The sequence below is a fragment of the Fundulus heteroclitus genome, unplaced genomic scaffold, assembly GCF_011125445.2.
Source record: "Fundulus heteroclitus isolate FHET01 unplaced genomic scaffold, MU-UCD_Fhet_4.1 scaffold_60, whole genome shotgun sequence".
Lineage (NCBI taxonomy): Eukaryota > Metazoa > Chordata > Actinopteri > Cyprinodontiformes > Fundulidae > Fundulus > Fundulus heteroclitus.
Window position 1 is genome coordinate 516,327 of NW_023397033.1, and position 26,154 is coordinate 542,480.

Genomic DNA, 26,154 nt, shown 5'->3' on the forward strand with positions numbered 1-26,154 from the left:
TGGGACATTCTATAGAGTCACCACGGATCCTTTCAGCAAACAGAAAAGACACCAGTTTGTCCTTCCCAATAGTCTCAAGGAAAGGGCTCTGCATGGCATTCATGATATGGCTGGACACCAGGGGCAGGCACGGACACTCCATTTAGCAAGGCAGAGATTCTTCTGGCCTAAGATGGAGACTGATGTGAAGGAATATATCAAATTCTGTCAGAGGTGTATCCTTGCTAAAACTCCAGAACCCTGTGTCCGGGCCCCTCTTAAAAGCATAAGAACGTGCGCTCCTATGGAGTTGGTGTGTCTAGACTTTTGGAGTGCGGAGGACAAAAAACAAAACTCAGTGGATGTGCTTGTCCTGACTGATCATTTTACAAAACTGGCTCACGCTTTTCCATGCACGAATCAAACAGCAAAGCAGGTGGCTAAAAAACTGTGGGATTGTGTGTTTTGTGTGTATGGATTCCCTGAAAGGATCCATTCTGACCAAGGGGCGAATTTTGAAAGTGAGCTCATTGCTGAACTACTCAAGTTTGCAGGAATATCAAAGTCCCACACCACAGCTTACAATCCCATGGGAAACGGGGGTACTGAGAGGTTTAATCGCACGCTAGGCAGTATGCTTAGATCACTACCACTCAGAGAGAAACAGAAATGGCCTGAACAAATACAGACTTTGACATTTGCATATAATGCAACAGTTCATGAGACAACGGGATTTGCTCCATTCCAGCTGATGTTTGGCCGAGTCCCGAGGCTTCCTGTGGACGTGATCTTCAAACAAGTGTTGTGCGATCCGGTGATTGTTGATTACAAGGACTATGCTAAAGCACTCATGTCACATCTTTATGAAGCAGCTCGGATTGCTCAAGTACATGCTGAGAAAGAACAAGACAAACAGGCAAAGGGGTACAACAAAAAAGTTAAAGGTACCCATTTGAACATTGGAGACAGAGTCTTGATAGCAAACAAGGGTGAGAGAGGGAAGAAAAAGTTAGCTGACAAGTGGGGTGCAGCAGTTTACACAGTTGTTGACAGAAATCTCCAGACACACACATATAAGTTGGAGGACAGTCAAGGTAACAAAAAAGTTGTGCACAGAAACTTGATACTGGATGTCAGTTTCCTGCCTGTGAGAACATCTGAGGAGAAGATCCATAACAGTGGGCAAGAGGAGATGCCAGGCATGTCAGATTCTTTTGAAACTTTGGAGGAGGATAGTTTGAATGATGAAGTTGATGCATGGGGGATGAGCAGATCACTGGACGGTGAGAGCCGTGTTCCTCTGGATCAAGAAGTGTCAGAAGGAGAGTTAACGAGCCAGAGTTCTGTAGCCAGAGTTCTGTAGACCCATGGGATGGGTCGCTTAGGTGAACATGCTGGAATTCGTGTGACTGGACAAGAGTTTCCTACAGTCAGTCAAGTTCATTCTAGAAACACAGACACTCAGCATTTAGATTCTGACACCAGCGCAAACACACTTCCTTATCCTCCAGAGAACACTGACAGACCTGTTAAGACTCGGGTGGGTAGGGTCAGATAACGAGTGGACAGACTCATTGAGTCCATGGTTCAGAGACCTTTCGCTTTTAGAGATTTGGCAGATTCTGTCGGTCAAAGGTCCCAGTCCTTTTTTACATGGTTTTAAGCCAAGTCATCTGTTTAAGGAGTTCTGCATACAGACAGTCCATTTATGACTGTTAAGGGATTTTTTTTTTATTTTTCATCTTATAGAGGCATCTGGCAGGTGGCATCTTTTGGCATTTTATGTTTTGTTTATGGGTTGGAGGTGGCATGTTACTGTATGGTGTAAATGGCATCATATTGATCTGAGAAAGGCTGAGACTTGATCAACCTCATGTTCTTTCTGAACCTGCTATGCAGGTGGCTCTCAAGCTGAATGCTGTACTTGGTTATGGCGATTTTGTGCTGGACTTTCATCAAATTTGTCAGTTTTGCAAGAATCAGGTTACTAAGATTTATCTAACTGACTTGGATTTTGGTGAAATATAGGAGGGGTGAATGTAACAAGTGTGAAAAGAAGGCTAGATTATATTTCACCCCGAATCCATTTTCATTGTTTGTTTTCTTGGTTTACATGTTGTATTTTATTTTGGTGGAGAAGCTTTTATTTTCGTACTTCCTGTGTGCATCATTTCCTGTGTCTTCCCGCTTTTCATCTCAGTTCGCGCCGAGTTGCGCTTGGGAGAGGTGAGTCTGCGGAGCGGGGTCCTCAATTTACTTGTTAAGATGCTTATTATGCCTTAAAACTTAAAGTTTGGTAGATTCACATTGTTTTTTATTATTGTTATTTACTTACTTGAAGGTTGTAAGATGATTTTATATTAGGTACAGCATTTTATTAGGCACTGTTCAACACCAATCTCCAGTTTGGTGATATTTAATAGGCTTCGTCAGGTAAAATGTGGTTCTGAGGTTTATTTTCATTGAAGGAGTACATGTGGAAGCCTGGTTGAAACCGATGCTGTGCTGAATATTATTTTTGTTTTAAACAGGTACGTGAGTTTCTTTTTTATTTTTAATTATTAAACAAATGTATTGACATCAGTGGATGTTCATATTGTACTAAGTTCCCTTGTTAATCTGATTTTAAATACATAAAATTGTAACTGTTGGGTAGGTAATTTTTGTTTTGGGTTTTATTTTAATGGTATTTTATTTGTAAACATTGAGAAAAACTTTGGATGGCTTTATTTACTCACCTCAGTTCGTGCCGAGCTGCGCTTGGGAGAGGAGTACATGTGGAAGCCTGGTTGAAACCGATGCTGTGCTGAATATTATTTTTGTTTTAAACAGAATAAACCTGCCTTATCAGTCTTGGTCTGCTGGTCCTTGGATGAAAACGCACACACAACGCAGAGTATAAGAAGAGTAGACGAGTCAGGATGAGAAAGGCTACATACACACAAAAGGGACAAATATATTTTAAAATCATCATACAAATGTCTCAGTACATCTTGGATTCAATGCAGATCTAAGTTACAGAACCAAAGTTAATCTTAAAGAATGTGGAACGAGGTTAAATTAGTTTAACTAATTTAGAACAACATTTGAATTGTATGTCCTATTATTTGATATGTATTCACAATGCAGCTCCAAGGTAGAAAATATATAACTTGAGGAAATACATTTTTAAAGAATGATTTGCTAAAAAAATAAAATAAAAGCAAAAACCTTTAGCAAACTTGATTTTATTAATATAATCGGTTCTCCAGAAATAATTAAGGCTCAAATTTGTAGTTTGCTTGATAGTTTCTCTCAAGTTACAAATCAATGTTCCCCATTAATGCTGTACTAACACTTGTCAGACTATCAAATGCTTGCAGAGGTAAACAAGAACAAGCATTATATTTAAACAAGCCAGTCATTATGTTTAAAAAGGATATTGGCGAGTTAGTAGCAAGGGTAATAGCGGCTAATGCTAACAGACATTTGGAGTTTATTTAAAAATACTTTTTGTCAGGATTCTGCAGGCAGTGCTGTGTAGATTTCTGCCAGTGCTGCCTGCTCTCTTTCTCTCCCTCTCTCCACAATTGATTGTAGTTGACAGGTGGGTGGAGCGCACACCTGCGGCTTGTTCAGCGGCTCCGTGCTGGAGCATAAAAGCAGCGCTCAGACATCTGGAGGACCCCAGAGTGTTAACCTTGTGTGGTACACCTCAGTAGCCACTGTTTCGTGACATACCTTTTTCCCAGCGCTAATTCCTGTTTCCTGTCTCTCTCAGGTTGCCTCACGCTCTGGATCCCTCTCCAAGCGTCCCTTCGTGTTCTGACGTCTCAAGTCAAGCCTCCGTCCTCACACTGTTCTGGATCCCGTTCCGGAACCTTCCTTGTGCTTCCTTGGTGTTACCAAGCTGGGCTGAGAACTCCACCCGATTCCCCTGGTTCCTCCAGCTGCTCACTGACCTATACTCCCTGCTTCGGCGCTTCGTGGACTCCACCTTATCTCCATTTACCTGCTCACCTGTTGCTCAGTCACCTGATTCCATTGTAGAGGAGAGTTCAGCTGAATCCGTCTTACTGCTCCACTCCGCTAAGTTTGAAGTTGTTCTCTGAGCATGTTTTATTTGTGGTTAGAGCGGACGGAATAATGACTTTCTGCTTCGCTTTTAGCCCACCAATTTGCGATCACTGGTTCCTAAGTGACGGTAGAAAAAAACACCTTTTTGGTAACGTCTGGTATCAGCATAATTTATATGTAATGATATCGGTTTGAGGCTTTGAGGTAGGCGGATTTTACACCCATTGGTGCGCTGCACGTGAGGAAAAAACAGCGGGGGAAATGCATAAGTAGACTGTAAAGGGCTCTTCTAGAGGGAACAGGAGGAATGGGTCTGAGCTGAAGCTGCTGATGTTACAAGTTCCTTAAAACTACCCTTTAAAGTGCGCTCCTAAATTACATGTAATGTAATTATGCACACCTGAATTAAAGCGCAAGGCAGCACACCCACCGAAGCACCACTGGTTCTGTGTTGTTAAAAACAGAATAGCATCAAACACAGCTACTAAATCTCCTATTGACTTTAACTGGCACATTTTGCTACGGCTGTGAGAACATTAAACGTAGTGATTCACGTTTTGAATGGTGACCGCTGATAAAAGCACCTGCTTCCGAGTGAAGGGAGGGGAGAGGATCAATAAGAGCGTTGAGGCACAGAAACATGGTGCATGTAGTTAAAAAATGCAGAATTAATAAGAATGACACTTATAAACAGACTAAATGGTGTTTTAGACTGCATCTGGTTAGTGGATTTGTTTTCTGATCCAGCATGCAGCCAAGACTGGTTCTGAATGAAGGCTTCATCTGAAAGCCGCTCTCCCCCCTTGCCTCCTGCGTACGCATATCGGACCATACCGGCTTACTTTCTCCACTGGTTAAGACTAAAATTATTTATAACTCTGATCACTCTTCCAGCTGCTCTGTTAACATCAACTGCATCAGGAATTACTGATGGCCACAAGTTGTGAAAGAAGCTGAAACAGCTCCGCAGAAGGCGGGTTTAGACAGAGCTCTGTATGGACAGAGCTGTGAACGAATCATCCGCAGCCCAGATGGGCGTTGTTATTTTTATGCGTGAGAAATGCCATGTGTTGCGTGTGAGCTTGTGAAGTCGATGTAATGCGTGTGTTACACGGTCAATGCGTGAGAGTTAGAGCCCTGCTCATCAGCATAACATCGTTTCAAGAAGGCTAGCAGGCTAAGCCGACTGTTAGCCCTCTTAGCTCCAGGTCTTAACATCAGTCAAACTTTAAAAACACAGTGAAAGTAAACCATTTTAAATCATTAATCTCACCCTACGTTACTCTGCTAAACCGCATCTGCTGTCTATTCTGTTGACAATTTCATCGACGTAAGCTAACAAACATGCTAAGGTCCAGCCGTAGCCATGTCTGTTTTAGATACTAAACTAGCTATCTTGTTTTACTCACCTTCTGCTCTTCCATTAATGAAACAGTATATTCAGGGACCCCTGGGGCACGTAAAAAGTCACTTAATTCCATCATTTTCCACCACTATGTTACTGGCCCTCCCACACAACTCACATCTTTGTCAATGAAGCTGGTTGCTCCAACATCCCTTCCTTTCTGGCAACTCCCCCCCCCCCCCCCCCCCAAAAAAAAGGTCTGAATTCTGACTTTTATCTTCTTCCGTATATTTCTGTGTAAACTTCATAAATAAAATAAATAACTGACTTTTAGATGATCACAAACTACAGGTTATATCACCCAAGCTTTAAGACTTGATAACTTCATATGAAATCAAGAACATATTAACATAATTATTACCTTTCAAAGGATTTGATCAGTGGCAGACAAACAAAACTATTATGTTGTTAAACAGAACAGATTACAAAGGCTTCAAAGTAGACCACAATTATGTTATGTTCTGGCTTTTGCTAAAGATACATACGAACTTAGAAGATAAGTTGTTCTGATGCTCAGGGGTCAAAGACCAGTGTTGACACTTAGAAAACTATCTGCTATTTGGCTCCAAGAAGGAGGGTCTCAGGGATTTCTTTGTTAATATATAACGTATCTTGCTTTTAGAGTCATGTAGTAATGTTGACTGTGGTTAGTGATGATTAAAACCTTTAGCACAGTAGCTATAACAACAAATAGTTACAGGACTGAATGGACTGTGACAAGGTGTTGGACCCCCACCCCCAGAAAACACCCCACACAAATACCCCTCTATCTGCTATCTCTCGGGAACACTAATAGGCTCCGTGGAGAGTAATGTGACCAATTGAATCTGGGGTGTCTGGAGTTTGACACTGCAAATCACAGTGGAGTACAGAGCAAGACTCTCAGTCACATTGAAAGACAGCCTCAGTGGAGAGAGATTTTTCCCCTTTTTTGACTATAGGATTTATTTTGGGATTTTAAACCTCATCTTCCAAGGAATTATTGCCACAGTTGTTTGCTTAACAGACTCAGAGACAGTCTAAGAGGAACAGGTCAGAGAGGTCCAGTTTAGGCCCGAGCACAGCTCAAGGTGAGTACAATCTTCAGTAAAATGCTGTCTTGCAATGAGGCACCTGGATGAAAACAGGCAATTCTCTCTGATCAAGTCAATCATGCATTGATTAGAGCTAAAGAGTTATTAAAACAGTGTTACAGAAGGTTAGAAAAATGTGTGTTGTATTTTGTTGTTGTAAATAAACTGAAAAGAAAGATAATTTCAGAATAATTTTTAATTTGAACTTAAAACAGTTTCTACAAACCACAATAACGTATGAGTCAGGCAACAAACTGAAAACAACTGCAAGCATTCATCTTTGAATTGCACACCAGACCTGCATGTGTAGAGATAAAATAAAAAATGTAAGAAGAGAGCAGCACCAGATCACATAAACATGTGCATGACTCCAAAGCAATGAGCAAGTTCTTTCTCTAATTCGCTGTTTAATGAAAGCAGACATAAAAGCAGACATAACTTCAGTTGTAAAAATACTAACATGACAATGTCACATGAAACTTTGAGTGGTTAGAGGTGAGAAAAATAATCATTATTGTATCTAACAGTCTGTGTAAGAACATTACAGTGAGGTTTATTCAAAATCTATTGAAGGGACAAGTTTGGTTTGGCATTTTAATTTGTAGTTAAACATTTTTTTTACCATATGGAATCTTGTTGTCAAATATTTTCAGACAAGCTGCAGATGCCTACATGATGTTCTTTTATTGCTATAGATAGTGCTATATCCATTGTGTAACATTTGAAAAATATGATGGAGTTTCCTAATTCCAGCTGGGGATCTATACTCAATCAGTAAAAATGTTAATAATCAAGTATATATATGCAAATATATTTATATGTCTGATGGGCCAGCACATAATTCTGTAAAAATCATAAAATTCAAGTGCTGTTTTATTAGATAAAAAGATTATCAATGTAAGAGTTCTCACAAGAACCCAGAACAACATCTAATGCTCTACATACTTCACTGCCTCAGTTAAGGTCAGATTTCATTATTAAACAATAAGAAAGATGCTTAGCAAAAATATTTCCATGTATAAGTTCCAACACCAGACCTATCATACATTTAATAAAAAGATCTTGATGATATTCATTACTTTTGGAAAAATATACATGGGGGACTGACGAGACAAAAGTGGAACTTAAGTGGGAACTTATGAGTACCTTTACATTTACCATAAAACTAAGCATTTGCTTAAAATAAAATCATCATTGTTTAAGTCTGGAAAGCACTAAAAAGTCCCTCTATTAAAATTTGTTCAGAAAGTCTTTTATTCAAATAACTTTTGTATTCAAAATTTATTGGAGTTATGTGCCCACAATAACTAATTATATATGACTATATGACTTAAATTTATGCATTTTGATTCGTGTCTGCCTCATCCTTTTCAAAATCCTTGTCAATTTGTCCTAAATGTAAATGAGTCAAAGCCAATTATTTCACATAAAGATGTATTCTATTAATTTCTACTCTTTCATACAATACCAAATATGGTTGCGATGGTATGGTGTTCTTTCCTGCTTCAGGACCTAGAATGTTGCTGTGCTTGATTGTACCTTGAATTCTGCTCTTTAGTTGAAATTATTTTAAGGAGAATACCAAACATTCAAAGCTCTAAGCTCAAGGTTACTTGATCTACATACAATGAGCTTAGGCACCCCAGAAAGTCACCCTCTTAATGGCTGCAATGGTTTTAAACCATTAAAACCATTCACATGCCATTAGACTGATGTCCACCCGGGCTGCAGTGAAATAACGTTACAACGGCCTTTCATGCTATAAAACTCTCCATAGACTGTGATTAAAAAGACTAATTGCCAGTTATCACAAACCCTCAATGTCAGTCGTTGCTGCCAAGGAGGGCACCACTAGTTATTAAGGTTGGACAGGTTGGTTTCTTTAGCTTTAGTAATTTAATAAATTATGGTATCTTTTAAAAACTGTGGTCTCATGAAAAAAAATACTGGATGATCTCAAACCTGTTATAAATGGGCCAAAACATGAAAAAATGGGTAAATACTCTTTCAGAGTACTCTCTGATATTGATATAAAGGGTTATAATCTGACATCATGTATGCAAAGATGAAAATAATGCTAATACAATTCCCTCCATGTGTTCTTATAGCTGGTTCCATCCAAACTGGGATCCAGTGGATTGGAAACGCAGCCATGTGACAATCTTGCTGAGTGTTTTCCAACAATTTTTTTTTTTCTGAGAGTAGATTTTCTCACCCAATCAACTCCAGATTTAACAAAATATGTAAGGGTGATAACATAAGTTTTAGTTTGAATAGTACAGCATTTAGACTTTTATTCATGGAATCGATAGATTTGATATTTGTGAAAAATCATACAGCCATGCAGTGAAAGCTCCCTGGAAGACACATTCCTTCTCTGCATGTCACTGTGTTGGTCAGACTGATCCCCAGCTGAGAGCTGCTCAAATCTCCTGGCAACAATATTGACATAGAAATAGAAACTCTACAGAATGCAGAAGTCTAGCTGTCAGACTGTCAGGAGTGCTGGCACTTACATCTCTTACAGCTGCTTAGATGAAACACAACTGTTCTGTAGATTTATCCTAACTTTGAAAATCTCAGACACAACTGTGTCCTTGTTTTAGCCAGTTGAATTAAAAGAAGCACTTGAGCCCTGCCTATTTCAGCATTTCTAAAACCATTCATATGGCTATGTCTGGCAAAAAAATAAGTATGTAATTTAATCACAGCACTACTAACATTTAAAGATTTAGTTATAAAAGCCTGTATTTCATAGTTTTAGCATTTTGCACTTGTTCACATGGCATCAACAACCTCTGAGCACACAAGCATTTAATGACAGACAGAAGTCTTACTGGTACTGTACCATAGGCTATAAGCCTCAGAACAATAAAGCAAGGAACTGTTTCAGTGTATTACTTATCCTCACTTGAATATTTACATTATTTGTTCTGAATAAATGTAAAAATGTAAATTTAAAGTTGGTATATTAACATTATTTTCTTTGAATTCTTTTTCAGGGTCAATTTCCTTTGCCCTGTTTGAGATCTGCCTTCAACCATGACGACCAAATCCAACAGCAGTGTTCTGGCTGGCAAAGCTTCCTCCTACCCTCTCTTGTCTTCTCCACCTCGGCAACGTTTAGTCACTAAAGATGGACACTGTACACTTAATGCCCCTGTCTGCCCATCAAATTCATGGCGTAGAAGCTGGAGCAGAGTTTGGATACTGGCACTGCAGGATTTGTGGGGACTGTTGGTGAGTCTGCGCTGGAGATGGGTACTCCTCGCCTTCTGTGCATCCTTCATTGCCCACTGGCTGTTGTTTGCCTGCTTGTGGTACTTGCTGGCTCATCTCAATGGAGACCTTGCCGTGAAAAATCATGATGACCCCCCACAGGATCACGTGGTTTGCGTGAAACACATTACAAGTTTCACTGCTGCCTTTTCCTTTTCTCTTGAGACACAGTTGACCATTGGGTATGGCACCATGTTCCCTAGTGGAGACTGTCCCAGTGCCATAGCACTGCTTGCTGTGCAGATGCTGCTGGGGCTTATGCTGGAGGCCTTCATCACAGGTACCATTTCTGACTACAACCTTGGAATGCAGAATGTGCTGAATGTAGCTGACATATCTACAATGAGACTGTGATCGGAGGCAGGAGGCATGATATTCTAAGATATAATTTATTTTCTTTTTTCTGACCTGCAAAGGTTTAACAAAAATCAATAAGCTTTTTCAAAAACAATAACAAATTCAAGGGGTTGCTTTTGCTTTCATAAAATTAGGATATACAGTACAGACCAAAAGCTTGGACACACCTTCTCATTCAAAGAGTTTTCTTTATTTTTATGACTCTGAAAATTGTAGATTCACACTGAAGGCATCAAAACTATGAATTAACACACATGGAATTATATACTTAACAAAAACGTGTGAAACAACTGAAAATATGTCTTATATTCTAGGTTTTTCAAAGTAGCCACCTTTTGCTTTGATTACTGCTTCGCATACTCTTGGCATTCTCTTGATGAGCTTCAAGAGGTAGTCACCTGAAATGGTTTTCACTTCACATGTGTCCCGTCAGGTTTAATAAGTGGGATTTCTTGCCTTATAAATGGGGTTGGGACCATCAGTTGTGTTTGTAATGAATCGGAATAGGACCCAAGATTCACCACGATAGGTCAGAGACGTTTTATAAGTTTTATTGATATGCTGGGAAAGCAGGCGTCAGCTCTCAGGACACACAGCTCGCGTTTAAGGGCAGGAACCTGCTTGTAAAGAGGTGAACCAGAGCACAGACAGCCGGGTAGCAATAGACACGCTGCTTCGGGAGTGGGATCCGTCCACAGGCTGGCGGGCCTGAAGCCGTTGAACGGCTGAGAGGCAGGCGGTCAGGACAGAGCGTTCCAAGAGCGTTTATCCAGGGGCTGTCCGGGTCCGGCAACAGAGAGGCCAAAGATCCAGCAGCGGTACAGAGGGGTAATCCAGCAGGCAGGTTCAGGTCCAGGTCCAAGTCCGGTAACAAGGAGGCTCACAGAGTCAGGGGGGTTAGGCTAGCTCCGGTACTCACAAAACAGGCCAGGTCCGGTACACAGGTAGACAGTCCACGGGTAAAGGTTCCAGGGAAGGGGGTTCCAGGCAGACAGAATCAGAGAAGGATCAGGCAGGCTCAAAAACAGGCAACAGGTCGAGGTCGGGCTAAAGACAGGCAAACAGGCTTGGTTAATGAATTGCTGGAAGGTTCTCACAGTGAGGCTCGAGACGATCTGGCACTGGAGGCTGATTTGGATGGAGCTTATATGCAGGTGAAACCAGGTGGAACCAGTGGAGGTTGACTGCTAAGGACAAGAGCAGACTGCAGCGTGTCATCTGGTCTGCAGAGAAGGTGATTGGCTGCAATCTTCCATCTCTCCAGGACCTGTATGCCTCCAGGACTCCGAGGGGTGCAGGGAAGATTGTGGCTGATCCCTCGCACCCCAGTCACAGACTAATTCAATCACTTTCCTCTGGCAGGAGGCTGCGGTCCATCAGGACCAAAACCTCACGCCACAAGAACAGTTTCTTCCCATCTGCTACCAGCCTTATCAGAGAGACAGTGTCCATGAAACTGGACACTGTTTCTCTCCCCTGTCCAGGACTTACAAGCTTCTGCGTTACATTAACGCACAGTTTACTGAGTGTATATAGCCTCTGTATATATATATATATATATATATATATACACATTTTATTTTTATTTTTTGTCTGCACCATCAACACCAAGTCAAATTCCTTGTAGGTGCAAACCTACTTGGTAATTAAACTTGATTCTGATTCTGAAAAACTAGTGGCCATCATTACTTTAACAAATGAAGGTCAGTCAGTCTGAAAAATTGGGAAAACTTTGAAAGTGCCCCCAAGTGCAGTCGCAAAAATCATCAAGCGCTGGTCATCTGGTCTTCCTTTCCCAGGAAAGGAAGACCAGAAGTGACCTCTGCTGTGGAGGATAAGTTCATCAGAGTCACCAGCCTCAGAAATGGCAGGTTAACAGCAGCTCAGATTAGAGACCAGGTCAATGCCACACAGAGTTCTAGCAGCAGACACATCTTTAGAACAACTGTTAAGAGGAGACTGGATAAATCAGGCCTTCATGGTAACAGACCTGCTAGGAAACCACTGCTAAAGACAGGCAACAAGCAGAAGAGACTTGCTAGGGCTAAAGGACACAAGGAATGGACATTAGACAAGTGGAAATCTGTGCTTTGGTCTGATGAGTCCAAATTTGAGATCTTTGGTTCCAACCATCGTGTCTTTGTGCGATGCAGAAAAGGTGAACGGATGAACTCTACATGCCTGGTTCCCACCGTGAAGTATGGAGGAGGAGGTGAGATGGTGTGGGGGTGCTTTGCTGGTGACACTGTTGGGGATTTATTCAAAATTGAAGGCATGCTATTCCATCCGGTTTGGACCATCATTTATATTTCAACAGGACAATGACCCCAAACACACCTCCAGGTTGTGTAAAGCCTATTTGACTAAGAAGGAGAGTTATAGGGTGTTGCGCCAGATGGCCTGAGTGAAGAGTGAAGGCAAAAGGGCCAACAAGTGCTAAGCATCTCTGGGAACTCCTTCAAGACTGTTTTAAGACCATTTCAGGTGACTACCTCTTGAAGCTCATCAAGGGAATGCCAAGAGTGTGCAAAGCAGTAATCAAAGCAAAAGGTGGCTACTTTGAATAACCTAAAATACAAGATATATTTTCAGCTTTCAGCTTTTCACACTTGTTAAGTACATAATTCCACGTGTTATTTTATAGTTTTGATGCCTTCAGTGTGAATCTACAATTTTCAGTCATGAAAATAAAGAAAACTCTTTGAATAAGAAGGTGTGTCCAAACTTTTGGTCTGTACTGTAGATATTCTCATTTATTGTTTCAGATATTTTTTTATATATAATAGAACAGACCAGACAAAAACGAAATAAGACAATGTGTCATATTACAAAAAGTAAGAAAGCAGATATTGGTTATAAATCTACATTAAAAGAGTGTGTTTTCATTCAGGTATGTCATTGGGATTATAGAGCATTTTCTTAGATTGGAATGAGTTAACATATTTAAGGAGATAAACTGTGTGAAAAGAGTGAAATGGAGCATATTAAAGATTACAGTAAGATTACATTCAGAATCATTAAAATGTTGATATTATTGTGGAGGAATTTCAAGGAATTTGACTTTGGTTACACAGCTCACTATATAGTGACATTTAGTCTGCAATAAAAAAAACAGTATACTTTTATCTAGAGAAAAGGGAGAGGTTGTGATTTGTGTAAGTGCAATCTACTTATTTTTACAGCAATGTAGCTGATTTGTTAGGCTGTAAAACGTCCATTGTGTTAATCAAATTGACAGCCTTGGGGGAGAATCTGGAGATATAATACACCAGAGCTGCATCTTTGATTCTCAGAAAAAAAATAAAAATAAAAAACATAGTAAATATGTCAGTTATGGACTGGTGACCTCCGTCTCCGTCCGTCCGTCTTCTTCCGCTTATCCGGGGTCGGGTCGCGGGGGTAGCAGCTTCAGTAGGGAGGCCCAGACGTCCCTCTCCCCGGCCACTTGGGCCAGCTCCTCAGGAGGAATCCCAAGGCGTTCCCAGGCCAGCCGGGAGACACAGTCCCTCCAGCGTGTCCTGGGTCTTCCCCTGGGCCTCCTCCCGGTGGGACGTGCCCGGAACACCTCACCAGGGAGGCGTCCAGGAGGCATCCTGACCAGATGCCCGAGCCACCTTAACTGGCTCCTCTCGACGTGGAGGAGCAGCGGCTCTACTCTGAGTCCTCCCCGGATGACTGAGCTCCTCACCCTATCTCTAAGGGAGAGCCCAGACACACTACGGAGAAAACTCATTTCAGCCGCTTGTATCCGGGATCTCGTTCTTTCGGTCACGACCCAAAGCTCGTGACCATAGATGAGGGTAGGAACGTAGATCGACCGGTAAATCGAGAGCTTCGCCTTTTGGCTCAGCTCTCTCTTCACCACAACGGATCGGTACAGCGCCCACTTCACAGCAGACGCTGCACCAATCCGCCTGTCGATCTCCCGCTCCATCCTCCCCTCATTCGTGAACAAGACCCCAAGATACTTGAACTCCTCCACTAGGGGCAGCACATCCTCCCCAACCCGGAGAAGGCACTCTACCCTTTTCCGGTTCAAGACCATGGTCTCGGATTTGGAGGCACTGATTCTCATCCCGGCCGCTTCGCACTCGGCTGCGAACCGCCCCAGTGAGAGCTGTAGATCACGCCCCGATGAAGCCAATAGGACCACGTCATCTGCGAATAGCAGAGACGCAATCCTAAGGCCACCAAAACGGATCCCCTCAACACCTTGGCTGCGCCTAGAAATTCTGTCCATAAAAGTTATGAACAGACTCGGTGACAAAGGGCAGCCTTGGTGGAGTCCAACTCTCACCGGAAACGAGTCCGACTTACTGCCGGCAATGCGGACCAAACTCTGACACCAGTCGTACAGAGACCTGACAGCCCTTATTAAAGGGTCCGGTACTCCATACTCCCAGAGTACCTCCCACAGGATCCCTCGGGGGACACGGTCGAATGCCTTCTCCAGATCCACAAAGCACATGTAGACTGGTTGGGCAAACTCCCATGCCCCCTCCAGAATCCTGCTGAGGGTATAGAGCTGGTCCAGTGTTCCACGGCCAGGACGAAAACCACACTGCTCTTCCTGAATCCGAGATTCGACTATCCGACGGACCCTCCTTTCCAGAAACCCTGAATAGACCTTACCAGGGAGGCTTAAGAGTGTGATTCCCCTGTAGTTGGAACACACTCTCCGGTCCCCCTTTTTAAATAGGGGGACCACCACCCCAGTCTGCCAATCCAGGGGAACTGCCCCCGATGTCCATGCAATGTTGCAGAGTCGCGTTAACCAACACAGCCCCACAACATCCAGAGCCTTAAGGTACTCCGGGCGAATCTCATCCATCCCCGGGGCCTTGCCACCGAGGAGCTTTTTAACAACCTCGGCAACCTCAGCACCAGAGATGGGAGAACCCGACCCAGAGTCCTCAGGCTCTGCTTCCGCAATGGAAGACGTGTTGGTGGGATTAAGGAGGTCTTCGAAGTATTCCGCCCACCGAAACACAACGTCCCGAGTCGAGGTCAGCAGCACACCACCCCCACTGTAAACAGTGTTGGTACTGCACTGCTTCCCCCTCCTGAGACGCCGGATAGTGGACCAGAATCTTTTCGAAGCCGTACGGAAGTCTTTCTCCATGGCCTCTCCGAACTCTTCCCACGCCCGAGTTTTTGCCTCGGCGACCAGCCGAGCCGCCTGCCGCTTCGACTGCCGGTACACATCAGCTGCTTCCGGAGTCCCACAGGCCAAAAAAGCGCGATAGGACTCCTTCTTCAGCTTGACGGATTCCCTCACCGCTGGTGTCCACCAGCGGGTTTGAGGGTTGCCGCCGCGACATGCACCGACAGCCACAGCATCGACTAGCCGCCTCAACAATAGAGGCGCGGAACATGGTCCATTCAGACTCAATGTCCCCCGCCTCCCTCGGGACGTGTTTAAAGTTCTCCCGGAGGTGGGAGTTAAAGCTCCGCCTCACAGGGGACTCCGCCAGACGATCCCAGCAAACCCTCACAGTACGTTTGGGCCTGCCCAGTCGGACCGGCTTCCTCCTCCGCCATCGGAGCCAACTCACCACCAGGTAGTGGTCGGTGGAGAGCTCCGCCCCTCTCTTCACCCGAGTGTCCAAGACATACGGCCGCAGATCAGATGAAACGACAACAAAGTCGATCATTGAACTGCGACCTAGGGTGTCCTGGTGCCAAGAGCACATATAGGACTGGTGACCTATCCGAGGTTATTCAACCTCTTGCCCAATGTTCACTGGAAATTGGCTGCCAACTGGCTCCGCAAGGACCATCCATTCATTCAATGAATAAATGGATGAGTAATATTAATTTTTGGGGTGCAAACCAAGTGGTACGTGCCTTGTAAAAATATGCATACATATTTAGAAATGTTCACAGATTTTAACATCACGACCACATGTAGTTCATTGGGATTTTATGATCAGTGCAAAGTAGTACATCACTGTGAAATGGAGGAATATATTTGTTTTTTGCACAAATGAAAACTATGAACATTTTTTATTTAATTTATTAATAATTTCATTCATTTAAAAGACAAATGGACAAATGTACACTAGGTCAGACATGGAACAACCGGTGAGTGATACAAGAGAAACAGTGCACTCTTATTTAGAGAATCTTTCCCCTTGTACAACACAGCGATGATTTGGAATACTTTGGTGTACTTGGCCCGGAAGATGCGGACAGTCCATCTCACTTTCAGCACATTGACCACATGGTTCAGTGATAGCTGATAGCTGATCTGCATCTTAATGTCAGCAAAACCAGAGAGTTATGTCTGGGGGGAAGGTTGGGTGAAGCAGGCGTGAAAGCCTATGAAGCCTATTGTCACGAGAGGGCAGGAAGTGGAGCAGGTGACTGAATTTATATCCCTCATCCGATATTGTCTTTCTTCAGGAGACGCATATTCAGCCACCAGAGACGATCGAGATCTTCATGGGTGTCACAGGTTTATCAATCAAATTCTTCTTCCAAGGCTAGAGGGGTTGCAATCCTTATCCACTAATCCATTCCATTTATCTTTAACTCCATGTCTGCAGATTCAGTGAGGAGATTTGTGCTTGTCGCTGGCGATATCAATTCCATCCCTGTTGCTTTATTAAATATTTATGCCCCGAATTATGACTGTCCTGATTTTTTTCTGCAAAGGTATTTGACATTGTTGCACAATATAATAATAAGGACATAATTATAGGAGGTGACTTCAAATCTCGATCCATTGCTGGATAGGTCCTCCAAAAAAGTTGCTTCTTCTTTGAAATCAATGTCGGTTCTATATAATCTCATGAAGTCAATAAATTTAGTTGATATCTGAAGGCTTCAGCATCCTTCTGATCGTACTCTTTATCCCTCTCTCATGGTAGTTTTACCAAAACTGACCACTTTTTAATTGATTCTAAATTAACTTCACGTACAGTCAGCTCAATGTATCACAGCATCTTAATTTCAGAACACGCCCCTCTCTTACTACAGATTCGCTTTAATCTTTATGCTCCGTCGTTTAATTGGAAATGTACCCCCCCCCCCACATTAATTCTGATCAATCATTTCAGGACTATGTTTCTGCCAAAATCTCATTTAATGTATCATTAAAGGGAAACATTATTTCTCATCAGTCTTCAGTCAAAAAGATCAGATCACAGCGCCTTCCAGATCTTCAGGCTAAATTTGCTGTTTTGGAGGACGGCTATCACAATTCCAATGATGAAAATATACTCAGTGCTATCCTGAAGACAAAATCTGAATACAGTCACATGCTTGAGGAACAAGTTGGTAATTACATTCGCAACATTGCGCCACGAGTGCACCCAAAAATTTGTTTTGGGTGCACTCGTGGCGCAGCGGGTAGCGCAACCCATATACGGAGGCCTTAGTTCTCGACGCAGTCGACCCAGGTTCGAATCCGACCCGTGGTCCTTTGCAGTGTTGTAGGACTCGAGTCCGAGACTCGAACTCGAGTCCGAGTCATTAGCTAAATTTAGAGACTCGTGACTTGACTTGGACTTGAGCACTGATGACTCGAACTTGGACTCAGACTCCTACATTCAGATCATTCTGACTCGGAAATTGAGAAAAAGACTCGACTTTTTTTATATCATTAGGCTATAATTTTAATATGTCATTAGAATATTATTTGGTGTATGATTTTAATATCTAAATGTCGTGCCGCGCACGTGACGTCACCATCTCATGAGCAACGCCCCTTGCCGCTAAGGTTGGGCAAACAGTGTGAGAGCGCACATCGCAACCAGCCATTACACATGCAACAGATACAACGATATGATCGACTTTACAGCTGTTAAACTTTCACAAAAGGACGTCCAGACGCCCGTTTTACTGGTAGAACTGTGGAACAACATACCAGCGTTCAGCTCAAACGATGGCTTGAGTGTCGAGGGCTCGGAAAGACTGGAAAACTGGCCAAGTTGATAGGAAGTTGTTGAGAATTAAAATTATATCTTAGTTAGGGTTACTGAGGAAAGCAGAGCTGGGTCTGTCCTTTCCTGCTCCAGCGTAAGATAAACATGGAGTTTTATTGCCCTGAGGGGGTGGTCAGCAGAAGAGGGGGTCAGTCATCCTCCCTCTGAGCCATGCAGGAGGAGTTTAAAGTTAATAAAAGGAATGTCTTGGTAAAACTTACTTCAGACAGACAGATTTATCCACCGCGGTGAGAACATCTTGTAAATGGTATGTACTCTGTCTCCATATTTAATTTCAATGAATTAAATATGTATTTAAACCGTTCTACCTCTGATCAATGATTCCTTATTTTATTGTCAAATCTTAAACCGGGGTAAAAATGGGCCTTTAGTAGCGAAGCAGGATTAGGCCAAGAATAAAAATATCACAAAGGTAAGTCGTTGTTTTTCTCCTGCTCGGCGTTCATAGCGTCATCGGCCGTTTTTTTGTTTCTGTTTGTAGTCACCGTCCAGGAATCGGTATAAATTTTCCGGCCCGCCGAACAATTTAGTCCGGTCCGGTGGCCAAATGCATTATCATTATCCAACGGCTGTATCTCCTCGCTGCATCGACCGATCCACACCGGATTTGTTGTGAGTCATGGGGGAGCGCTGCCGAACGCGTTTGTGGGAATCGCCCGGTGGACGGGCGAGGAAAATGCGTAACAGCATCTGCGGTGGAGGGCGGACCCCGCCCGCCGGCCGGCACCGCGGCGGTGCGCGAACACCGCCCGCCGGCCGGCACCGCGGCGGTGGCCAATAGGCCGGAGTGCGCTTGGCTGCGAGGGCCGATCGACGCCGCTTGCGGCTTTAACATCCTTCATATGCGGCATATCAGCGTGCCTCGAGTCGCTGTTGCACGTTCCATAACAACAATGTTTAAAAACCATGGTTAGGAGACGTCTTAGACTTGGAAAAAGCTGTAGTTTTACCGAGTAAAACCAAGGGTAACTACAGCGAAAGAGTTATTAGTTCAATGGAATGTTACTGCTTCATGTCATACATCACACGTCAATAGTGACTCGACTTGGACTTGACTCGGATGAGTAGTGGACTCGACTCAGACTCGACTCGGATTTTTTTTTTAATGACTTGGACTTGACTCGGACTTGAACACTGGTGACTCGAACATGGACTCGGACTCGAGGCATAGTGACTTGACTACAACACTGGTCCTTTGCTGCATGTCTCTCTTCCTCTTCCATCCCCCTTCCTGTCAGCCTACTTTCAGAAAAAGCGAGCAACTAGAGCTGCAAAAAAAAAAAAAAAAAAAAACTTTTTGAACTAGGGGACAAGCCTGATAGACTGCTCTCTAGACAAATAAAATGCACACTGGCAGATAGAGCTATTCATAAAATTTCTTCCCCCTCTTGGCTAATGTTAACTGACCCTAAACTCATAAATTATGCCTTTTTCAATTATTACAGCAATTTATACACTTGCAAGACTAGTGCTACCAGTTCTGATACTAAAGACTTCCTAAACAATTTAAATGTACCTGTTCTGGATAAATCCGCCAGGGTAGACTTGGTCTCTAATTTTACAATTTAAGAAATTAAATCTGCAATACGTTCATTATCTTAGTATTAGCTACTCATTTAAATAGACACATAGCTCGCCTGAACCATCCTGACCAGACTGGCTTCATCCCTAACTGGTATTCTTTTTCAAAAACTTGTCGACTCCTACATGTTATGTATCAGACCAACCTTCTTGCCTCTGCAGTTTTACTGTCATTTAGTCATTTTACTGGATGCTCAGCAGGCATTCGATCAAATTGAGTGGGACTATTTGTTTTTGGTTCTCCACAAATTTGGATTTGGTGATAAATTTATGACATTTCTAAAAATGCTCTACGTGCACCCCAAATCCTCAGTTTTGACTAATCATGACAGGTCTGCCTCTTTTTCATTACATCATTGAACCAGACAGGGGTGTTGTCTCTCCTCGTTACTATTTGCACTGGCCATGGAACTTGCTATTTCCATCAGGATCCATCTGTTGATCACTGGCATTTCGGACTATGCTACAGATAGTCCCATTGGCCTTTATGCGGACGATGTTATCTTGACTCTTTCAGATGTCACAATCTCTCTTTCTCCGCTTCTTACTCGTAAAAATTGGCAAGTTTTCCGGTTTTACTATTAATTGGGACAAAAGTCTTTTAACGCCTCTTTCAGATGGTCTGGACACTGCTTTTCTTAGTAACCTGCCATTCAAAGTTTCCACTAGTCATTTTGAATATTTGGGTATAAATATCACAAGGGACCCTAAACTCCTTTTTAAACATGACTTTCTGGATTCAATCAACAAACTTAAATATATGGTCGGCGGGTGGAAGCTCCTCCCTCTTTCCTTGATTGGTCGTGTTCATGTTGTCAAGATGGTGGTCCTCCCGAAATTGACTTATCTTTTTCAAAATATACCCATTTATCTCATTGCTTCTTTTTTTCAAGATGATAGATTCCATTATAATTCCTTTTGTCCGGGCCGGTTAACACCCTCGAATCTCAAAGTCTCACCTACAGAAACCTACTGTTGAGGGTGGTCTAGGCCTTCCTTTTTTTCGTTATTATTACTGGGCTTGTAATACCAGAACCTGGGTTTTGGTATTAATTTTTCTTTCCATTTTCAGTTACTGAAGGATAATTTTATACTAAAAAAAATTATTCAGGATTCAGAAGCAGATAAAGACTGTCCTGAATCTCCCTGGTTTTTACATCTATGCTCCTATTTTTAGAACACAGCATTTAAGCCAGGCAATATGGATGTAGTTTTTAAGCACTGGTTAAATAAGGGCAAAGCTGTTGTTAAGGATTTATACATCGATAATAACTTTGCTTTTATTACGCAACTCCAATCTATATTTGGTCTTCCTTCTAGCCACTTTTTCAGGTACTTGCAAGTTCGTAATTTTGTCAGACAACATTTCCCTCACTTTGAAACCATATCGGTGCAACATAGTTTCTACAAGCTTATAATAAAGCCCCCTACCTCTAAAAAGCTAATTTCTCAGTTTGTTAATCTTCTCAGTTCATCTCCATCTACTAATAATATATAAAAGAGGCCTGGGCTTCTGATACACTAGGCGAGATTTCAGATGAGCTGTGGAATCTGAGTCTGTCAAGAATCAAAACCTGTTCCATTAATTCTAGATTGCAACTTATTCAATTCAAGGTTATCCGTCGTATGCACTTTTCTAAAACCAAACTGAATAAGCTATTTCCCTGTGTCTCACCGACATGTGACAAATGTAAATCAGATGATGGGACTTTGGGTCACCTGTTTTGCTCCTGCTCTGAGCTTATGGACTTCTGCTGCAAGATATTTAAATTTTATAGCAACGCTTATGGCAAGCTTCTATATCCGGATAAACATTTGATAATTTTGGGTTGCTCTAAATTCTCTCTTACTCTTCCCATGTCTCTGCAGCAGGCTCTTGTTTGGTTTGGTGGTTGCAAAATGTGTTATTCTGTGGGAATGGAAATCCTCTACCCCTCCTTGCTTTAAGAAATGGCTTAATGATATCATAATCAGAAATACTTTAATAATCCCAGAGTGAAATTATTTCCGGGCCCAGGACAGAGGGGGGGAGGAGGGGCAAAACTGACACTCTGACTGACCATTAAAATGGTCCCTGCTCCCCCTCCCCTCTCGTACATGGCTCAGGGGCGCCAGCCAATCAGCACGCAGGCTCAGCCTGGCCCGCCCACTCAGCTGTCTCTCACAAACAACCGCGGTGCTGCTGGTCAGACTGAGAGAGACCGCAGTAGCGGAAAAACATGAAGAGGGAAAGTAGTGCCGTTTGGCTTTATTTTAATACCGTAAATGAAATCAAGCTGTATGTTTTTTAAAAAGCCGGTTACATTCAGTGGGAACACAACAAATGTATTTAAGCACGTGAAAAAACATGAGCAAGAAAACGCTGAGCAACAGAAACAGAGAGAGGAGACAAAACTTCTCTCATGCCCGAACAGACCCACAGACTGACGTCACTGACTGATGCGTTTCAGTCCTCCAGAGAACATCCAGGTAGATAAGAGTGGTCATCTTCAGCAGCAGTTCATATTAACTTTCAAAGTAGATATTATATATCATATGTTACTGGAGCCCACACAGAAAATGTAATTAAGACCTTGAAAGAACCCAGTACATATATCCTATTGAAAAGTGTTATTTAAGATACGATAACATTAGCTAATCATTAGCTAATCCCATGACAGGGAAAATTATAGGATTAAAACAGGCAGGAGCACACAACACAGACAAAATTACATAAGAATTGAAAGATATAAGAGGTGGATTGGGAAAAAAACACTGAACATAAAATTATTATTATTATTATTATATAATTGTAATAATAAAATAAAAAACACAAAACTCGAAAGGTCAACAGTTTCATTATACATCAAGCTTAAATGTCAAAAGTATCTGTGAATGTTGTGTGTTTAATAGCAAAAAGGAAGCCTTTCTCAGAGATTCAGAGGGCAGAGAATTCCCAAAGTATCTAACATTTTCTACCTCCTGCAATGGAAGGGAAAAAATTGTTAGGCACTGGCTGATATACAGCAGGTCAAAAAAGGCCATATTTTGGCTGCAGTGCTTGCTGTTCTCTTATGAAGAAAACATCAAATAGTGCACTAAATTCAATAGATGGGTTGAAAATATCCAATATAAAATACAGAGATTTTCAGGGCTTGAAGTATACAGTTAAGTTTACTTCTTTTTTGGTGTGTGCGTTTTTGGTGTTCTTTGTGTGTGTGTGTGTGTGTGTGTGTGTGTGTGTGTGTGTGGGTGTGGTGGCGGCAGGTGTAGGGGTGACACTGCGTTGTCACCGGCCCTAGCAAAGCTGTCAGCTAGACTGTATATATATATATATATATATATATATATATATATATATATATAGGCATACTGTATACTTTTAAGACTAATCTTAAAACTTTCCTTTTTGACAAAGCTTATAGTTAGAGTGGCTCATGTTACCCTGAGCTACCTCTATAGTTATGCTGCTATAGGCTTAGGCTACTGGAGGATATCAGGGCCTATTTTTCTCACTCTACTGATTTCTACTGTTCTCCAGTCTACTGTTCTCCTGTTTTGCATTGCATTAAATTGAAATGACTGTTGTCATTTCGACTTTTAAGTTTTTGCGCTCTTTTTTTCTTCACACCTGGTCTGACGTTCTGTTAACTGTGACATCATCCAGAGAAGACAGATCACCCGCTAGTACCATCTAATTTAGAACAGACTACTGGATCAATGTGTGCTTCTGTGCTTTTTTGTCTCTCTTGTTGTGTCTCTGCTCTGTCTCCTGTAACCCCCAGTCAGTCGAGGCAGATGACCGTTCATACTGAGCCCGGTTCTGCTGGAGGTTTTTCCTTCCCTCTAATGGATGGTTTTTCTTTCCACTGTCGCTTCATGCTTGCTCAGTATGAGGGATTGCTGCAAAGCCATGGACAATGCAGACAACTCTCCTTGTAGCTCTACGCTTCTCCAGAAGTGAATGCTGCTTGTCGGGACTTTGAAGCAATCAACTGGTTCCCTTATATAGGAAAATTTGTGAAATTATGATCCCGCTTGTTGATTTTCATCAGAACTCCTGCTGCAGCATTTTAGATCAGTTGAAGGCTTTGAACTGCATTTTGTGGACTTCCTGATAGTAAAGAATTACAATAGTCCAGCCTTGAAGTAACAAATGCATGGACTAGTTTTTCAGCATCACTCCTGGACAGAATGTTTCTAATTTTGATTCCAGAGGTGAAAAAAGGAAAATCTGGAAACCTGTTTAATATGGGATTTAAATGATATGTCTTGGTCAAAAATAACACCAAGATTTTTTACTTTATTACCAGAGGCCAAGTTAATGCCACCCAGATTAAGTGATTGGTTAAGAAGTTTATTTTTTGAGGACTCTGGCCCAAAGATTACAACTTCGGTCTTGTAAGAATTTAGATGCAGGAAATTTAAAGTGATCCAGCTTTTGATGTCATCAAGACATGACTGCAGTCGAAGTAATTGGTTGGATTCATCAGAATTTATGGATAAATATAGCTGAGTGTCATCAGCATAACAGTGGAAATTAATCCTATGCTGTCTGATAATTTTGCCGATCGGAAGCATATATATAGTAAAGAGAATTGGTCCAAGGACTGAACAGTGTGGTACTCCACAGGTGACCCTAGAGTTTGAGGAAGATTTATTATTAACATAAACAAAGTGGAATCTGTCCGACAGATAAGATTTAAACCAGCCTAATGCTTTCCCCTTAATCCCTACAGTATGTTCAAGTCTTTGTAGGAGAATATTGTGATCAACTGTATCAATAGCAGCACTGAGATCTAACAGGACAAGTACAGACACAAGTCCATTATCTGAGGCCATGAGAATATCATTAGTGACCTTCACCAGAGCTGTTTCAGTGCTATGATGAGCTCTGGAGCCTGACTGAAATTCCTCAAGTAGGTCATTGCTTTGTAAATGTTTACAAAGTTGATTAGCAACTACTTTCTCAAGAATTTTAGATAAGAAAAGAAGATTAGATATAGGTCTGTAGTTTATTAACTCATCTTGATCAAGCGAAGGTTTCTTACGTAAAGGTTTAATAACAGCTACTTTAAAAACCTGTGGTACATATCCATTTACTAAGGATAGATTAATCATGTCCAAAATAGGGCCACTGATCAAAGGGAATATGTCCTTTAAACAACTTCGTTGGGATTGGGTCTAACATACAGGTAGAAGGTTTAGATGAAGCTAAAATTTTAGATAGCTCAGAAAGCTCTACTGCTTCTAAACAGTTCAGACACTGCACATGTTCTAAAGATTCCTCCAACGCTGCCTCTTTTTAATGGAATCAATTTTATTTATGAAGAATCCCATAAAGTCATTACTGCTAAGAGCTAAGGGAATGGATGGATCAACGGAGCTGTGACTCTGAGTAAGTTTGGCAACTGTACTGAAGAGAAATTTAGGATTATTTTTATTCTCCTCAATCATGATTAAAGATATGCTGCTCTAACTCTGTGAAGGGTCTTTCTATACAACAATAGACTGTCCCTCCAGATTAGGTAGGGTTCCTCTTGGTGTGTAGAGCGCCATTTTCTCTCCAGTTTCCTAACATTGTGCTTCAAGGAACACAGCTCTGAATTAAATCAGGGAGCCAGCTTCCTGTGAATAATCACATTCTTTTTCAAGGGAGCTACATTGTCTAATGCAGAATGCAATGAGGAAGTCACACCGTTAACAAAGACATCTATTTGTGAATGGGAAGAAACAACATTGCTGGTATCTGCAGGGTATTTCTGCAATACTGATTATATTAAAAGGGGGACAGACTCTTCAAAGTTTGATGCAGCATTGTCCAAAAAAGATCTACTATAATGGAACCCTCTTTTGGGGGTGGAGAACTAAGTTAAATTAAACTCAAAGGTTATTAAAAAATGGTCAGAGAGGACAGGGTTGTGTGGAAATACTGTTAATTCTTCACAATCAATGCCATATGTCAGCACAAGGTCTAAAGTATGGAGCCAAGAGTGTGTCGGTTTATGCACATTTTGAGCAAAACCAATTGAACCTAGTATAGTTTTAAAGGCTACACTAAGGTTATCACATTCAGTGTCAACATTAATGTTAAAATCCCCCACTATAATAATCTTGTCAGTGTTTCTCACCAAATCAGATAAGAAGTCTGACAACTGATCCAAAAACTGATTGTAGGGGCCCGGTGGACGATACCAAAAAACAAACAAGAGGTTTTATTGCTTTGCAATTTGGATGAGGGAAACTGAGGGTTAAATGTTCAAAAGAACTGTAGTTATTAGTTGGCCTGAGACTAATTAATAAATCAGACTGAAAGATGGTTGCCACTACTCCTCCTCTTCCCACAGATCTGGGAATGTGGAAATTTGAATAATTGGAGGGAGTTGACTCATTTATACTGACGTAGTCCTCTTGTAGCCAGGTTTCTCTGAGACAAAACAAATCAATCTGATTATCAGAAATCAATTCATTAACTAACAAAGTCTTTGGAGGGAGA

At 41.9% G+C, this 26,154-nt stretch overlaps 1 protein-coding gene and 1 long non-coding RNA gene across 2 annotated transcripts in view; both read left to right on the forward strand.

Moving 5' to 3' along the window:
• Nucleotides 1–2,177: 2,177 nt before the first annotated feature.
• On the forward strand, nt 2,178–2,837 carry LOC118561297. The gene is made up of 3 exons (XR_004929931.1): nt 2,178–2,205; nt 2,448–2,510; nt 2,812–2,837. It is a non-coding gene; the product is annotated as an uncharacterized LOC118561297 (long non-coding RNA).
• A 3,410-nt stretch (nt 2,838–6,247) lies between these two features.
• Nucleotides 6,248–26,154, forward strand: part of kcnj13 (potassium inwardly rectifying channel subfamily J member 13) — a 113,910-nt gene continuing 94,003 nt past the window's right edge. Inside the window, exons 1-2 of the mRNA XM_036133292.1 lie at nt 6,248–6,510; nt 9,516–10,072. Of these exons, the coding sequence (XP_035989185.1) occupies nt 9,556–10,072 (517 nt within the window). The 5' untranslated portion in view covers nt 6,248–6,510; nt 9,516–9,555. The remainder of the gene's footprint in view (nt 6,511–9,515; nt 10,073–26,154) is intronic.